Source organism: Rhipicephalus microplus, chromosome X, assembly GCF_043290135.1.
Source record: "Rhipicephalus microplus isolate Deutch F79 chromosome X, USDA_Rmic, whole genome shotgun sequence".
Lineage (NCBI taxonomy): Eukaryota > Metazoa > Arthropoda > Arachnida > Ixodida > Ixodidae > Rhipicephalus > Rhipicephalus microplus.
The window spans coordinates 402,720,437-402,739,705 of NC_134710.1; the positions used below are offsets into that span (position 1 = coordinate 402,720,437).

Genomic DNA, 19,269 nt, shown 5'->3' on the forward strand with positions numbered 1-19,269 from the left:
AAAATTTATCGCGTTGCAATAACGAGATGATTTTCTTTATTTCGAGTAATAATTAATTTTTTTTGCTAAAATAATTTCTTGAGCACCATCAATAGCATACATAAGTGCTCCAGACATAACGGGGGTGTAGCTCAGAGGTAGAGCGCTTGCTTCGCATGTGAGAAGTCCCGGGTCCGAACCCTGCCACCTCCAAAGTGCTCTCGACTTTAGCGCTGTTTTTTCAATGTGTTGTAATGCTACGGCACCATGAAATGCGACGAGTAATTCTACTAAAACATTGCTGCCCTTTTCTTTTATGATAGAAATATGTTTCTTTCTTTGTTAACAAAAAATTGTTTCACGTTGCAATGACGAGATGATTTTGTTTATTTCGAGTAATAATTTATTTTGTTGTTAAAATCTGTTGAGCACCATCAAACGCATAAATAAGTGCTCCTGACATAACAGGGACGCACCTCGGAGGTCGAGCGCTTGCTTCGCATGTGAGAAGTCCCTGGCTCGAACCGTGGCGCCTCCAGAGCTCTCTGAACTTTTGCGGCGCCTACGCGGTGCTCTAGTGGCTAGGGTACTCGGCTGCTGTCCCGCAGGTTGCGGGTTCGTTTCCCGGCTGCGGCGGCTGCATTTCCGATGGAGGCGGAAATGTTGTAGGCCGGTGTCCTCAGATTTGGGTGCACGTTAAAGAACCCCAGGTGGTCGAAATTTCCGGAGCCCTCCACTACGGCGTCTCTTATAATCATGAGGTGGTTTTGGGACGTGAAACCCCACAAATCAATCAACTTGAACTTTTGCGCTATCTTTTTATGTTGTACTACTACGGCACCATGAAATGCGACGAGATAAACTACTAAAACATCGGTGCCCTTTCCTTTATGATAGAAATGTGTTTCTATCTTTGTTGACAAAAAATTTATCGCGTTGCAATGACGAAATGATTTTGTTTATTTCGAGTAATAATTATTTTTTTTTGGTAAAATAATTTCTTGAGCACCATCAATAGCATACATAAGTGCTCCTGACATAACGGGGGTGTAGCTCAGAGTTATAGCGCTTGCTTCGCATGTGAGAAGTCCCGGGTTTGAACCCCGGCACCTCCAAAGTGCTCTCGACTTTAGCGCTATCTTTTTAATGTGTTGTAATACTACGGCAGCTTGAAATGCGACGAGTGATTCTACTAAAACATTGCTGCCCTTTTCTTTTATGATATAAATATGTTTCTTTCTTTGTTGACAAAAAATTATATCACGTTGCAATGACGAGATGGTTTTGTTTATTTTGAGTAATAAGTTATTTTGTTGTTTAAATAATCTGTTGAGCACCAACAAACGCATATTAAGTGCTCCTGACATAACAGGGGTGCCGCTCAGAGGTAGAGCGCTTGCTTCGCATGTGAGAAGTCCTTGGTTCGAACCGTGGCGCCTCCAGAGCTCTCTGAACGTTTGCGGGCCCTACGCGGTGGTCTAGTGGCTAAGGTACTCGGCTGCTGACCCGCAGGTCGCGGGTTCGTTTCCCGGCAGCGGCGGCTGCATTTCCGATGGAGGCGGAAATGTTGTAGGCCCGTGTGCTCAGATTTGGGTGCACGGTAAAGAACCCCGGATGGTCGAAATTTCCGGAGCCCTCCACTGCGGCGTCTCTCATAATTATGAGGTAGTTTTCGGACGTGCAACCCCACAAATCAATCAATTTGAACTTTTGCGCAAACTTTTTTGTGTTGTACTACTACGGCACCATGAAATGCGACGAGATAATCTACTAAAACATCGGTGCCCTTTCCTTTATGATAGAAATGTGTTTCTATCTTTGTTGACAAAAAATTTATCGCGTTGCAATGATGAGATGATTTTGTTTATTTCGAGTAATACTTATTTTTTGTGAAAATAATTTCTTGAGCACCATCAATAGCATACATAAGTGCTCCTGACCTAACGGGGGTGTAGCTCAGAGGTAGAGCGCTTGCTTCGCATTTGAGAAGTCCCGGGTTCGAACCCTGGCACCTCCAAAGTGCTCTCGACTTTAGCGCTTTCTTCTTTATCTGTTGTAATACTACGGCAGTTTGAAATGCGACGAGTGACTATACTAAAACATTGCTGCCCTTTTCTTTTGTGATAGAAATATGTTTCTTTCTTTGTTAACAAAAAAAATTGTATCACGTTGCAATGACGAGATGATTTTGTTTATTTCGAGTATTAATTTATTTTGCTGTTAAAATAATCTGTTGAGCACCATCAAACGCATAAATAAGTGCTCCTGACATAACAGGGGTGGAGCTCAGAGGTAGAGCGCTTGCTTGGCATGTGAGAAGTCCCTGGTTCAAACGGTGGCGCCTCCAGAGCTCTCTGAACTTTTGCGGCCCCTCCGCGGTGGTCTAGTGGCTAAGGTACTCGGCTGCTGACCCGCAGATCGCAGGTTCGTTTCCCGGCTGCGGCAGCTGCATTTCCGATAGAGGCGGAAATGTTGTAGGCCCGTGCGCTCAGATTAGGGTGCACGTTAAAGAACCCCAGGTGGTCGATATTTCCGGAGCCCTCCACTACGGCGTCTCTCATAATCATATGGTGGTTTTGGGACATGAAACACCACAAATCAATCAATTTGAACTTTTGCGCTATCTTTTTGTGTGTTACTACTACGGCACCATGAAATGCGACGAGATAATCTACTAAAACATGGGTGCCCTTTCCTTTATGATAGAAATGTGTTTTTATCTTTGTTGACAAAAACTTTTTCGCGTTGCAATAACGAGATGATTTTCTTTATTTCGAGTAATAATTAATCTTTTTTGCTAAAATAATTTCTTGAGCACCATCAATAGCATACATTAGTGCTCCAGACATAACGGGGGTGTAGCTCAGAGGTAGAGCGCTTGCTTCGCATGTGAGAAGTCCCGGGTTCGAACCCTGCCACCTCCAAAATGCTCTCGACTTTAGCGCTGTTTTTTTTAATGTGTTGTAATGCTACGGCTCCATGAAATGCGACGAGTAATTCTACTAAAACATTGCTGCCCTTTTCTTTTATGATAGAAATATGTTTCTTTCTTTGTTAACAAAAAATTGTTTCACGTTGCAATGACGAGATGATTTTGTTTATTTCGAGTAATAATTTATTTCGTTGTTAAAATCTGTTGAGCACCATCAAACGCATAAATAAGTGCTCCTGACATAACAGGGACGCACCTCGGAGGTCGAGCGCTTGCTTCGCATGTGAGAAGTCCCTGGCTCGAACCGTGGCGCCTCCAGAGCTCTCTGAACTTTTGCGGCGCCTACGCGGTGCTCTAGTGGCTAGGGTACTCGGCTGCTGTCCCGCAGGTTGCGGGTTCGTTTCCCGGCTGCGGCGGCTGCATTTCCGATGGAGGCGGAAATGTTGTAGGCCGGTGTCCTCAGATTTGGGTGCACGTTAAAGAACCCCAGGTGGTCGAAATTTCCGGAGCCCTCCACTACGGCGTCTCTCATAATCATGAGGTGGTTTTGGGACGTGAAACCCCACAAATCAATCAACTTGAACTTTTGCGCTATCTTTTTGTGTTGTACTACTACGGCACCATGAAATGCGACGAGATAAACTACTAAAACATCGGTGCCCTTTCCTTTATGATAGAAATGTGTTTCTATCTTTGTTGACAAAAAACTTATGGCGTTGCAATGACGAGATGATTTTGTTTATTTTGAGTAATAATTATGTTTTGTGAAAATAATTTCTTGAGCACCATCAATAGCATACATAAGTGCTCCTGACATAACGGGGGTGTAGCTCAGAGGTGGAGCGCTTGCTTCGCATGTGAGAAGTCCCGTGTTCGAACCCCGGCACCTCCAAAGTGCTCTCGACTTCTGCGCTATCTTTTTTATGTTGTACTACTACGGCACCATGAAATGCGACGAGTGATTCTACTAAAACATTGCTGCCCTTTTCTTTTATGATACAAATATGTTTCTTTCTTTGTTAACAAAAAAATTGTATTACGTTGCAATGACGAGATGATTTTGTTAATTTCGAGTAATAATTTATTTCGTTGTTAAAATCTGTTGAGCACCATCAAACGCATAAATAAGTGCTCCTGACATAACAGGGATGCAGCTCAGAGGTAGAGCGCTTGCTTCGCATGTGAGAAGTCCCTGGTTCGAACCGTGGCGCCTCCAGAGCTCTCTGAACTTTTGCGGCCCCTACGCGGTGGTCTAATGGCTAAGGTACTCGGCTGCTGACCCGTAGGTTTCGGGTTCGTTTCCCGGCTGCGGCGGCTGCATTACCGATAGAGGCGGAAATGTTGTAGGCCCGTGTGCTCAGATTTGGGTGCACGTTAAAGAACCCCAGGTGGTCGAAATTTCCGGAGCCCTCCACTACGGCATCTCTCATAATCATGAGGTGGTTTTTGGACGTGCAACCCCACAAATCAATCAATTTGAACTTTTGCGCTATCTTTTTTGTGTTGTACTACTACGGCACCATGAAATGCGACGAGATAATCTACTAAAACATCGGTGCCCTTTCCTTTATGACAGAAATGTGTTTCTATCTTTGTTGACAAAAAATTTATCGCGTTGCAATGACGAGATGATTTTGTTTATTTCGAGTAATAATTAAGTTTTTGTGAAAATAATTTCTTGAGCACCATCAATAGCATACATTAGTGCTCCTGACATAACGGGGGTGAAGCTCAGAGGTAGAGCGCTTGCTTCGCTTGTGAGATGTTCCTGGTTTGAACCGTGGCGCCTCCAGAGCTCTCTAAACTTTTCGGCCCCTCCGCAGTGGTCTAGTGGTTAAGGTACTCGGCTGCTGACCCACAGGTCGCGGGTTCGTTTCCCGGCTGCGGCGGCTGCATTTCCGATGGAGGCGGAAATGTTGTAGGCCCGTGTGCTCAGATTTGGGTGCACGTTAAAGAACCTCAGGTGGTCGAAATATCCGGAGCCCTCCACTACGGCGTCTCTCATAATCATATGGTAGTTTTGGGACGTGAAACACCACAAATCAATCAATTTGAACTTTTGCGCTATCTTTTTTGTGTTGTACTACTACGGCACCATGAAATGCGACGAGATAATCTACTAAAACATCGGTGCCCTTTCCTTTATGATAGAATTGTGTTTCTATTTTTGTTGACAAAAAATTTATCGCGTTTCAATGACGAGATTATTTTGTTTATTTCGAGTAATAATTAGTTTTTTTGTTAAAATAATTTCTTGAGCACCATGAATAGCATACATTAGTGCTTTTGACATAACGGGGTTGTAGCTCAGAGGTAGAGCGCTTGCTTCATTTATTTATTTATTTATTTATTGACATACTGCAGGCCCAGGTAAGTGCCCAAGCAGGTGGGGCATGGGAAGTACAAATTATATTAACCAGAGGGAAACAACATTGTAAGTATGGAACGGGAAAAGAAACAATACAAAAGTTGGCATAAAAACTAAGCATATGCAAAGCAAATACAAGGCAAGAACAAAAAGGCATACACAAGGCATACACAAAGCATAAAAAACTTAACATCCTAACTGAGCAATAGCGTCAATATTAGACAGCTGTTCACAAGGCAAGTTGTTCCAGTCTGATATTGTACGCGAAAAAAATGAATACTTAAATACGTTAGTTTTAGTGCTATAAGGCGTTAAGGATTCAGCATGGCGATGCCTTGTCCGGCGTGCTTCGAGCGGAGTTATGAAAGGCTGCGGGTTAAAGGATAAACGGTTATTTTTCAGCAAGAACATAAATTTTAGTCTGAGAATTTTACACCGTAGTTGTAATGTTGGAATACTATTAGTTAGCATTAGGGTTGATGGGGAATCAGTTGAACGGTATTTGGAGAAAATGAATCTTATTGCTTTACGTTGTATCATTTCTAATGCGTCAGTGTTACGTTTGGTGTAAGGGTCCCACACAGTTCATGCATATTCTAATTTGGGACGGATTAGCGAGTAATAAGCTGTTAGACGAGTGTTGTGGGGAGCCTGTTTAATTTATGCCTCAAAAAGCAGAGCTTACGGAAAGACGACTTGCAGATGTTAGAGATATGCGTATTCCAGGATAAATTGTTAGTAATAGTAACACCTAAGTACTTATATCGATTAACTTCAATTAGGGCTTTGGAAGCGATATTATATGGAAAGGATAACTTTTTAACCTTTTTGGTGATCTTCATATAGACAGACTTTTCTACATTTAATTCCATATTCCATTTTTCACATCAAGATACGATATTTTGAAGGTTAGAATTAAGTGCAGCTTGGTCGTCACTGCAAGTTATTTCATTGAAGACCACACAATCATCGGCGAATAATCTGATTTGAACTGGCTCTGTTATTGTGTCAGTGATGTCATTTATGTAAATTAAAATAACAAGGGTCCTAAAATGCTGCCCTGTGGGACTCCCGAAGTTACCGGAAGTTCACCCGAAAACTTATCATCGATAACAACAAATTGCTTACGGTTAGTCAGGTAGGCAGAAATCCAATTAATTAAATATGCTGGCAAGTTAATCAATTCGAGTTTTTTTATAAGGTTACAGTGCGAAACAAGGTCAAACGCTTTCCTAAAATCTAAAAAAACTACATCAATTTGCCCAGACTTGTCAAGGACAGACGCAAAATTATGAACGATAGAAGTCAGTTGGGTAACTGTAGAAAAGCCTTTACGAAAGCCATGCTGGTAGTTAGAGAGAATATTTCTATCAGAAAGGAATTTGTTAATCTCGTTTGCTATGATATGTTCAAGCAGCTTGCACGAAGAGGATGTTAGTGAAATCAGACGATAGTTAGTTAAAAGTGTTGCATCTCCTTTCTTAGGCACAGGTACGACACGTGCTCTCAACCAATCGCTAGGAAGAACTGCAGAAGATAACGATGCATGAAAAATGACAACTAGAAAATGGGACAACTTTTCTGCATATCTGCGCAGAAAAGCATTTGGTAAAGCATCCAGACCAGGTGATGACTTAGTTTTCAGATTGAGCAACATAGAAACTACCCCTGGTTGCGATACTATATCGGGTGGTATAATGTGAGGCATATGTTTTATTAACGGCAGATCATAAGAACGGGAAAAAACACTATGAAAAAATTTGTTGAAATGATCAGCAATGCTTTGCTTCTCAACGACTAGAGATCCCTCGTGTACAACTTGGTCAACTGACCTTGTTTTTTATTTTAAGAATCTCCAAAACTTTTCCGGGGCATTTCGCATAAAACCTGGTAGCGTATGCTGGAAGTACCTTTCTTTTGCGTTTTTCACTATTTCATTTAATTTAGGTTGAATATTTAGAATAGTATCACGAGAAGCGCCTTGTCGTCTTAAGCGTTTAATCTTTCTTTTGAGTTGTAGCGCTTCTCGCGTCATCCAGGGATTTTTCTTTGCTATTTTCTTTGTTTTCTCAGGAATAAAATTATTAATACAGTACATGCATATGTTTATAAACTTTTTCCAAAGACTGATAACATCGTCACCATGAAAACTGTTGAGACTAAAATCAAGGAAGTCCAACACACTCTCGTCACTGGCGCACGAGAAATCTTTAACAGTCACCCTTTTACATGGATTGATGCTACAAGACTGTATTGGACAGGAAAAATACACCATGTGGTGATCAGATATACCTGGTTCAACCGATACAGAAAAATCACTGATTGTTTGACTGACAAAGACAAGATCAAGTACCGTAGCGGACGTACCATGAACACGTGTCGGTTGATTGACAACCTGCCTCAAGTTGTGGTACAACATGATAATACTTATATAATTAGAATTTGTATTTAAGTGTGGACCAGGGTATTCATTCACCCAATATATTTCAGGCAGGTTGAAATCTCCAACAAGAAAAATTTTGTCATGAGAAAATGAAGACATGTGTTCACAGAGGTCATGTAAGAACTGAGGGGATGAATCAGGAGAGCGGTACAAGCCAAACACCAACAATGAAATATTCCAGCATGTAACCTTTAAAGTAACGCATTCAATATTTTCTGGCTGACGTAAAAGCACGACTGGAATATCGTCTTTGACCAAAATAGTTACTCCTCCTCCTCTAGTATTCCTGTCACGACGAAAAGCTTGATAAGAAGGGGGGAAAACAACCGTATCGTCAATAGCTTCATGTAACCATGTCTCGGTTATCACCACTATGTGAGGGGCGTATCCTAAAATAATTGCCTCGAGTTGGTCACTTTTATTTACAATACTGCGCGCATTGATATTAAGTAGTCCTAGTTCCTTGCAGACCTCATGGGAAAGTCAGTTCTGTTTAGAAGATCCGTGGGTCCGAATATTAATTCTTGCGTTTTTGGTGTCGTCCCAGATAAATGTGTCATCATTGACACGTAGCCTGTCATCCTTTAGACTGACTTTTTTTCCCTGCTGTTTTTCCAATTTTGCACTGTCCCACAGTAGTTTGCGCTTTATTAATGTGGTGTGCGAGTAATCATTTTGCAAAGATATGACAGTCCCTTTGAGTTTGTAAGCATTCTTTAGAATTTGTTGTTTTTCGTTATAGTCTTGAAAATAAATGATTACAGGACGTTTTTTACCGGGTCTACCAAGACGGTGAATTCTGCCGATATATTTACACTGAACGTTAAGTTTCTTCAAAAATACATCGCCTAAGATTTTAGATTTTAACATAGAATTGGTCTCTTGTGCTTCTTCTGGTATGCCGAAAACCACCAAATTAGAACGCCTAGATTTGTCTTCTATATCCGTCAACTTCGCCTCCAAGGACTTGACTTTATTTTCTAGAATATCAATACGTGCCACTCGCTTTTCTAATTCCGAAAAACGAACGACCCAGTCAGCCATGAGCTTTTCCATATTATTCTGCTGAGCTCTAATGGCTGCCACTTCATCAGCTAACTTATTTTGACCAGCTAACAATTCTCTTAGCAAGGCCTCAGTTGAAGGACCGGGATTTGACTCCACGTCACCACAAATCAAAAGCAAGCACACACAAAAGACATCATTTCCACAGCTAAATAAGCGTTGTGAGAAGTCCCTAGTTCGCATGTGAGAAGTCCCTGGTTCGAACCGTGGCGCCTCCAGAGCTTTCTGAACTTTTGCGGCCCCTCCGCGGTGGTCTAGTGGCTAAGGTACTCGGCTGCTGACCCGCAGGTCGCGGGTTCGTTTCCCGGCTGCAGCGGCTGCATTTCCGATGGAGGCGGAAATGTTGTGGGCCCGTGTGCTCAAATTTGGGTGCACGTTAAAGAACCCCAGGTTGTCGTAATTTTCGGATCCCTCCACTTCGGCGTCTCTCATAATCATATGGTGGTTTTGGGACGTGAAACCCCACAAATCAATCAATTTGAACTTTTGCGCTATCTTTTTTGTGTTGTACTACTACGGCACCATGAAATGCGACGAGATAATCTACTAAAACATCGGTGCCCTTTCCTTTATGATAGGAATATGTTTCTTTTTTGATGACAAAAAAATTGTATCACGTTGCAATGACGAGATGATTTTGTATATTTCGAGTAATAATTTATTTTGTTGTTAAAATAATCTGTTGAGCACCAACAACGCATAAATATGTGCTCCTGACATAACAGGTGTGCAGCTCAGAGGTAGAGCGCTTGCTTGGCATGTGAGAAGTCCCGGGTTCGAACTTCGGCACCTCCAAAGTGCTCTCGACTTTAGCGCTATCTCTTTATTTGTTGTAATACTACGGCAGCTTGAACTGCGACGAGTGATTCTACTAAAACATTGCTGCCCTTTTCTTTTATGATAGAAATATGTTTCTTTCTTTGTTGACAAAAAAATTGTATCACGTTGCACTGACGAGATGATTTTGTTTATTTCGAGTAATAAATTATTTTGTTGTTAAAATAATCTGTTGAGCACCATCAAACGCATAAATAAGTGCTCCTGACATAACAGGGGTGCAGCTCAGAGGTAGAGCGCTTGCTTCGCATGTGAGAAGTCCCTGGTTCGAACCGTGGCGCCTCCAGAGCTTTCTGAACTTTTGCGGCCCCTCCGCGGTGGTCTAGTGGCTAAGGTACTCGGCTGCTGACCCGCAGGTCGCGGGTTCGTTTCCCGGTTGCGGCGGCTGCATTTCGGATGGAGGCGGAAATGTTGGGGGCCCGTGTGCTCAGATTTGGGTGAGTGTTAAAGAACCCCAGGTTTTCGTTGTTTCCGGAGCCCTCCACTTCGGCGTCTCTCATAATCATATGGTGGTTTTGGGACGTGAAACCCCACAAATCAATCAATTTGAACTTTTGCGCTATCTTTTTTGTGTTGTACTACTACGGCACCATGAAATGCGACGAGATAATCTACTAAAACATTGGTGCCCTTTCCTTTATGATAGAAATGTGTTTCTATCTTTGTTGACAAAAAATTTATCGCGTTGCAATGACGAGATGATTTTGTTTATTTCAAGTGTTAATTAGTTTTTTTGTTAAAATAATTTCTTGAGCACCATGAATAGCATACATTAGTGCTCCTGACATAACGGGGGTGTAGCTCAGAGGTAGAGCGCTTGCTTCGCTTGTGAGATGTTCCTGGTTTGAACCGTGGCGCCTCCAGAGCTCTCTAAACTTTTGCGGCCCCTCCGCAGTGGTCTAGTGGCTAAGGTACTCGGCTGCTGACCCGCAGGTCGCGGGTTCGTTTCCCGGCTGCGGCGGCTGCATTTCCGATGGAGGCGGAAATGTTGTAGGCCCGTGTGCTCAGATTTGGGTGCACGGTAAAGAACCCCGGGTGGTCGAAATTTCCGGAGCCCTCCACTACGGCGTCTCTCATAATCATGAGGTGGTTTTGGGACGTGTAACCCCACAAAGCAATCAATTTGAACCTTTGCGCTAACTTTTTTGTGTTGTACTACTACGGCACCATGAAATGTGACGAGATAATCTAAAACATCGGTGCCCTTTCCTTTATGATAGAAATGTGTTTCTATCTTTGTTGACAAAAAATTTATCGCGTTGCAATGACGAGATGATTTTGTTTATTTCGAGTAATAATTAATTTTTTGTGAAAATTATTTCTTGAGCACCATCAATAGCATACATAAGTGCTCCTGACATAACGGGGGTGTAGCTCAGAGATTCCACGTCCGGCCGCGATAGCGAGCGGACGCGTTTGGAATGGGCTCTGTCGGAGCGGTATCAGCGGCCTTTTCTGGCCGCGGAAATAGAGTGATAGCTGCCTCGGATAACGAGTATCGCGTTGTTCTGCCTAGTCTGCCTTCAGGACGTCTGGTTTTGAATACTGTTTTTGTGCACGCGGATGTGAGGGCACGGCCCTACCGTGTAGAAGACTTCAGGGATACGCTGAGTGATTTGAAACTGCTCTCCGAGGTTACGGCCTTGGGGGCGTATCAAATGAATCACGTTTGGGCCGTCACGTTCAAATGTGCCGAAGGTGCAAAGAGGCTGCTGGAAAAAGCGGAAGTGAAAGTGAAGGGCCAGCGTTGCCTCCTCATCGATCCATCGAACCAGGAGCTTCGGTTGAAGCTGCACTGGATCCTGCCTACTGTACCGGACGACGACGTGCGAGCGGCCTTCCTGAACTATGGCAGGGTGACGGACATTATCAAGGAACGGTGGAAGGTCAGTGGTGTGACTGACAAGGCGTCAACGACGCGAAATGTGACGATGACACTTAAGGCGGGAGTCAAGCCAGAAGATTTACCCCATCAAATAAGGATTGCTGGTGAGCTGGCTCTTGTGGCGGTGCCGGGAAGGGCACCGCTATGCCTTCGTTGCCAGTGCACTGGACACATTCGTCGGGACTGTAAGGTACCACGGTGCACGTTGTGTTATCGTTTTGGACACAACGAGTCGGAATGCGTGCGTACCTACGCCAGTGTTGCAGGGCCCGTGGGAAGCGACGACACTTCGGAGCTCCTAATGGACGAAGCAGATTCCGAGGCAGCAGCGAGAGTGGAGGCAGAAAGTGCCACGATGGACAGCGTGCCAGCTGAGCAAATCTCAGGTGAGAGTGCTCACGTAAAGGCGACGAACCTCAAAGCCGAAGATACATTGTTGGTGAAAAATGATTCCTCGGAAGCACTGCAGACGCAGGAGGACAAAAGCAACGTGACAGAGGAGGTCAACAGGGAAGTAGTGGAGGAAATGGACATTTCCAAGGAGGGCACCACGACGAATAAGCGATCACACGAAGACGCCGAGGGAGAGAGCGAATCTACCAACCCAAGCAGTCGCGATGAACCTCCAGCAAAAGCAACCCCTGTACGTCGACCGACAGTGCGGCCACGGCCGAACATCCCACAGGATCGGAGGCTGACGGCGACGACGAAGCCGCCGCCACCACCCCCGGTCACGTAGCAGTAAGCTGTGTAAGCCCCGACCTATGTCGCGGGCCCCAAGGTCTTGTGTAGACAGGAGCATAAGCCCATACTTTGGGTCTCTATTATTAATTATTCAAATGGCGCTGCCAGATAAATCCTTGCGATTTGCTACAATCAATGTTCGAGGGCTTGCGGCGAGGAGAAAACGACAGTTGTATAGACTGGTGATCGAACATGAGTTAGACATCATTGCCATACAAGAAACCAAAATTGGAAGTGATGATGAGACCAAGAGTATGGTGCTACCTTTCATGTCAATGTACTACGCGGGTGTGAGTCACGCCATAGGGCAATCCGCGGGGTGCGTTCTTTTTGTGCGCCAACACCCAGGCCTTGAAGTGAGGGGCGTGAGGTCAGATTTGGCGGGGCGCATGGTTTTGTGTGATTTTCGTTATGGTTCAGATGAATGGCGAGTGATATGCCTTTATGCTCCTAATTTGCTCGACGAACGAAGAAATTTCTTCGAGAGTGTCAGAAATTACTGCAACGTCGAAAGGAACCTGGTACTGATGGGGGACTTTAATTGTGTACTGGCAGCGCGTAATAAATCAAGTGGTACAGCGTATAGAGACGCCAGCACGGCTGAGCTTCGCGAATTAATTGATGAATACGGGCTTGAGGACGTGGCGGACTGCTTGGAGTGCGACCGCATTGTGCGCTTCGCGCATTTCCAAGCAGCCAGCCACGCTCGACTGGACAGAGTGTATGTTCCGGCTGAATTGATAGCACTTGCGCAAGAATATCGTGTGCAGTCGGTGTCATTCAGTGACCACTGTCTAGTCATGTTCGATGTTGATAAGAAAGCGAAAAACCGAAATAAGTTTGCGTGGGAATTATGGAAACTTAATGCTAAAATTTTGGAGGATGAGGTTTTCTGTGAGAAAGTGTTAGCCCTGCTCGAAGAGATAAAGAACGAGACAAACACAACAATATGTGAGGAATGGGAAACATTTAAGCAAACAGCTAAATTGAAGGCACTTGAACGAGCCAGCGCTTTAAAGCACGAAAAGAATAAGTACGAGGAAAACCTGCGGCAAAGCTTGCAAATGCTAACTTATGAAGAAAGCCTATCGCCTGGGACGTTCAAAGACGACATTAACACACTGAAGCAAAAACTTGAGCAGGCTGATATCGAACGCTATCGGGGGGCGTTGGTGCTAGCTAGAGTAGAAGCAACGATAACAGGCGAAGCGCCAACTAAACGAGCCCTCGCAAAGGAAAAAAAGTGGGCCCGCCGGAACGAGATTCACAAAGTGGAACAAGACGGTGTTATCTTATATGATCAGAGCGGCATCGAACACGTGTTCACAGCGTTCTACAGAAAGCTGTTCGCGCGTTGCCCAGTGGACGCAGAGGGTTTCGAGACGGAATTCATGCCTTTAATGCCAAAGATTGACGATAGCTCAAAGGAAATGTTAGAGCGCCGTATTACGGCCGATGAGATTGCGATGGCGATAGACGATTTGAAACGTGGGAAATCTCCCGGGCCCGACGGGCTAGGAGCCGATTTTTATAAGGCGTTCAAGTACGAAGTAGCCCCTATACTGGTTGCAGTTTTAGACGATGCATATGAGCGCAAACGACTACACCTTCATTCCTGTCCACACACACAGTTCTTATCCCGAAAACAGATGATCGCGACACATTAAAGCGGGTAACAGCATATCGCCCTATCAGCTTAGCGAACGTCGACTATAAGATATTCATCAAAGTGTTGGCTAAAAGACTGCAAACAGTAGTGAAAAATATAGTTGGACCACACCAGACGTGCGGTACCAAGGAACGAACCATTTTCACGAACAATCATACGGCGAGAAGCATACTAGAGTGTTGTGACGTATTGTGCAAGAAGGTCGCAATGCTCCAGTTGGATCTGGAAAAGGCGTTCGACCGGGTACCGCACGACATACAATTTGCCATTCTGGAGTACGTGAACGTAGGATCTGTTATCATGGAAGGTGTCGCAATGGCGTACAGGGGTTGCACGACAAGGTTGATAATAAATAAGTCAGTAGGAGAGCTTATCGAAGTGCAGCGGTCGGTGCGCCAGGGGTGCCCACTATCGCCGTTACTTTTCGCTTTATATATTGAGCCCTTGTGCCTCAGCGTAATACGGGCTAACTGTATCGATGGCTTTAAAATGCAGCAAGCGGAGGTAAAACTACTCGCTTATGCGGACGACATCGCGGTGTTTTGTGGGGACCACGCCAGTATCATGAAAACTGTGGAAATTGTGAAGCGTTATTGTGTTACTAGTGGCAGTGCAGTTAACAGGGGCAAGAGCCTCGGAATCTGGCATGGAGCATGGACAATGAAACCCAGTACCTTTGCCAACATTCAATGGATTTCCACTCCCACGAAATACCTAGGCGTTCCTTTAGAGTTTTACCGGGACAGTGAACCATACTGGCAGAACCTAGTTGCGGAAATGCGTGGAAGGACTGAGAGGACAAAAGGCTCCGAATTGTCTATGTTTGCACGTACCACGGTGTGTAATGTGTTTTTCATTACTAAACTTTGGTATGTGTTGAGTGTTTTGCACTGCTCACGCATTAACATGCAAAAGCTCCACAGAATTCTGGTTGTTTTTGTTTGGGGATCGAGTTGGGAGAGGACAAGCCGCACCAACTTGTTCCGACGTGTACGTGATGGAGGTCTTAGCCTGTCGCACTTATTCTTGAGGCAAATAGTGAACCGGTTCTGCTTCCTTAGGGATGTGAAGGACCCCTTTTTGCGCACTGTATTACAGCTCAGACTTTGCAAACTTGTGCCGGACTTTGTGGTATCCACCGAATGTATTGAAGGCGGGGTTTTCGGTTTTTTGAAGGAGGTTGTGATGGCTTATAAGTTCTTGCGTGCTCGATTCTCATGCGAATATCTGGCGGGAGTGAAACGAAGGAAGCTATACAAAGATCTTGTGGATATACTACTCCCCGTGCCTTCGTATCGCACAATATATAGTGCCAAGTCTGGAAGTGATGTCCTGAAGCGTGTCAAACATATATATGTAGCTCCAGGAGCCAAGTCCTTTTTCTTCAGATTGCACACTGGGACACTAGAGGTAAAAACATGGCTACAGGAAAAAGGAATGGATGTACCATGGGGAGTGCACTGTTCTTTATGCAGAAAGCCCGAAACCATTGAGCACGTCTTCTTAGAATGCTGGGAAGGCGTGTTCTTCTGGGATATATTACAAAGAACGCTAAAGAAAGACCTCCCTTTAGACCCACAAGGAATTCGTTACCTAACCGTGGACAACGAAGAAGGTGTCCCGTTTGATGCTGTTATGCTACTGGGTTTGCACTGCATATGGAAGGCCTGCATGGCCGCACGACATGTAGATATAGATGCAAGATCGGCACAAGAGTACTTCCGCGAATCAGTGGGCAGGTTCCTGGAAGCACATAAATCTTTAGATCCGATACCTGAATGGGTATCGAGGATCGAGCCACTCATGAACATGAGACGATTTTAGCCTTTACACGCCAGCCAAAGTTTGGTGTCTCCTTTTACCCATGCCCATTCTATGTCTTATGTGCCTTGCAATATTACTTGTGTTCCCTGACTGTATTTGTGTTTCTATGTGTACGTCTAAGCAGGCAATAAAGAAAAAAAAGGGTGTAGCTCAGAGGTAGAGCGCTTGCTTCGCATGTGAGAAGTTCTGGGTTCGAACCCCGGCACCTCCAAAGTGCTCTCGACTTTAGCGCTATCTTTTTTATGTGTTGTAATACTACGGCAGCTTGAAATGCGACGACTGATTCTACTAAAACATTGCTGCCCTTTTCTTTTATGATAGAAATATGTTTCTTTCTTTGTTAACAAAAAAAATTGTATCACGTTGCAATGACGAGATGATTTTGTTTATTTCACCTAATAATTTATTTTGTTGTTAAAATAATCTGTTGAGCACCTTCAAACGCATAAATAAGTGCTCCTGACATAACAGGGGTGCAGCTCAGAGGTAGAGCGCTTGCTTCGCATGTGAGAAGTCCCTGGTTCGAACCGTGGCGCCTACAGAGCTCTCTGAACTTTTGCGGCCCCTACGTGGTGGTCTAGTGGCTAAGGTACTCGGCTGCTGACCTGCAGGTTGCGGGTTCGTTTCCCGGCTGCGGCGGCTGCATTTCCGATAGAGGCGGAAATGTTGTAGGCCCGTGTGCTCAGATTTGGGTGCACGTTAAAGAACCCCAGGTGGTCAAAATTTCCGGAGCCCTCCACTATGGCATCTCTCATAATCATGAGGTGGCTTTGGGACGTGCAACCCCACAAATCAATCAATTTGAACTTTTGCGCTAACTTTTTTGTGTTGTATTACTACGGCACCATGAAATGCGACGAGATAATCTACTAAAACAACGGTGCCCTTTCCTTTATCATAGAAATGTGTTTCTATCTTTGTTGACAAAAAATTTATCGCGTTGCAATGACGAGATGATTTTGTTTATTTCGAGTAATAATTAATTTTCTGTGAAAATAATTTCTTGAGCACCATCAATAGCATATATAAGTGCTCCTGACATAACGGGGGTGTAGCTCAGAGGTAGAGCGCTTGCTTCGCATGTGAGAAGTCTCGGGTTCGAACCCCGGTCCTCCAAAGTGCTCTCGACTTGAGCACTATCTTTTTTTATGTGTTGTAATACTACAGCAGCTTGAAATGCGACGAGTGATTCTACTAAAACATTGCTGCTCTTTTCTTTTATGATAGAAATATGTTTCTTTCTTTGTTAACAAAAAACTTTTACCACGTTGCAATGACGAGATGATTTTGTTTATTTCGAGTAATAATTTATTATAATTTATTTTGTTGTTTAAATAATCTGTTGAGCACCATCAAACGCATAAATGAGTGCTCCTGACATAACAGGGGTGCAGCTCAGAGGTAGAGCGCTTGCTTCGCATGTGAGAAGTCCCTGCTTCAAACCGTGGCGCCTCCAGAGCTCTCTGAACTTTTGCGGCCCCTCCGCGGTGGTCTAGTGGCTAAGGTACTCGGCTGCTGACCCGCAGGTTGCGGGTTCGTTTCCCGGCAGCGGCGACTGCATTTCCGATAGAGGCGGAAATGTTGTAGGCCCGTCTGCTCAGATTTGGGTGCACGGTAAAGAACCCCGGGTGGTCGAAATTTCCGGAGCCCTCCACTACGGCGTCTGTCATAATCGTGAGGTGGTTTTGGGACGTGCAACCCCACAAATCAATCAATTTGAACTTTTGCGCTAACGTTTTTGTGTTGTACTACTACGGCACCATGAAATGCGACGAGATAATCTACTAAAACATCGGTGCCCTTTCCTTTATGATAGAAATGTGTTTCTATCTTTGTTGACAAAAAACTTATCGCGTTGCAATGACGAGATGATTTTGTTTATTTCGAGTAATAATTTATTTTTTTTGTTAAAATAATTTCTTGAGCACCTTCAATAGCATACATAAGTGCTCCTGAAATAATGGGGGTGTAGCTCAGATCAATTCCACTTCCGGCTTTCGAGCGATACGGTCGCGGAATGTTCGGCTCCGACGGAGCGGTATCAGCGGCCCGACCGGGCCGCGGTAACAGGGTTCTTGCGGCAAGCGCCGACGATTATCAGGTGATTTTGCCCAATCTGCCTTCCGGACGCATCGCTGCGAATACCGTTTTCATGCATGGTGATCCGAGAGCCCGGCCTTACCGCGTCGAAGATTACCGGGACACTTTGGACAAGCTTGGTGCGCTCGACGACGTTTTGGCGTTGGGGGCGTATCAAATGAACCACGTATGGGCTGTGACACTGACGAGTGCTGAGGCTGCTCGGAAGTTGCTCTCCGCCATCGATGTAAAGGTAAAGGATCGCCCATGTTTGCTCATTGACCCAAATAACCGCGAGGTTCGCTTGAAGCTTCACTGGTTGCTGCACGGCGTGACCGACGAAGACGTGCGTGTTGCCTTGACTCCCTATGGGAAAGTGTTCGAAGTGAAACGGGAGAAGTGGCGAGCACCGGGCATCACAGAAAAGGGCTCAACGACGTGGTCTGTGGGACTAAAGCTGCACTCCGACGTCAAGGTGGATGACATTCCGCACCAGCTCAAGATTGCCGGGGAGCTGACTCTCATTGTCGTTCCAGGCCGTGCACCGTTGTGCCTATGGTGCAAGAGTACCGGTCACATACGTCGCGACTGCCGAGTACCCCGCTGCAGTCGTTGTCGCCGCTTCGGCCACGAAGACGCCGAATGCGCGAAGACATATGCCAGTGTGACCGGAGCAGCGCAGGAAAGTGATGCACTGGAGCACCTCATGGACGAAGCAGACTCGGAAGAAACAGCGGAAGAAACAACCCGAACTCTGCTGTGGAAGATGGGTCGTCATGCCGTCAAGAAGAGGGCGTGTGTGAAGCACCAGGTAAGCCCGACGCCGGGCTTCCATACGAAGGCGTAGGCGAAAGTAGTTAAAAGGTGGATGCAAGCAGCACCGGCGACACGTGTCTTGGCTCAGCAGACGAGACCCCCTCCGAGGCTGAACCAATGACTGGGATTGAAAGCGACAGTGGTACTGTGACGGCGAAGCGTCCCCGTGACGAAGGGAAAAAAGACAAGGGCACCACTGCTGCCTCGCCGGACGAACCACCCGCCAAAATGACTCCCGCTCGGCGGCCTAGCATCCGACCACGGCCAAACATTTCGTCGGAGCGCAAGACGGCGGAAACGCCGCCTTCGCCAACTTAAGGACTGTACTGGGACAAGGCGTTCAGGAAGGAATTGCAGTTGTAAGGTAAGCGCCATGCCCCTGGGTTTTTCGTAGCCTTACAATGGTGCAAATGGAAAATTTAATCCGTGTGGCCACTTTAAATGTGCGTGGCCTGGCCTCACGGAGAAAACAATGTCAGCTTTATCGGCTAGTAAGTGACCTCGACCTTGACATACTGGCAGTCCAAGAGACTAAAGTCCATGGCGACGATGAAACTGGGGGCATGGTGCGCCAATTCTTGCCGCCGTATTCTGTTATAGTTAGCCATGCCATAGGGATTTCTTCCGG

The 19,269-nt window shown here is 45.3% G+C and overlaps 1 protein-coding gene across 1 annotated transcript; it reads left to right on the forward strand.

Annotated features, from left to right (window-relative positions):
• Positions 1-11,045: 11,045 nt before the first annotated feature.
• LOC142775450 (uncharacterized) lies at positions 11,046-12,248 on the forward strand. Its single transcript, XM_075876848.1, has one exon. It carries the CDS (start codon positions 11,046-11,048, stop codon positions 12,246-12,248), a length of 1,203 nt encoding a protein of 400 aa, XP_075732963.1.
• Positions 12,249-19,269: the final 7,021 nt, after the last annotated feature.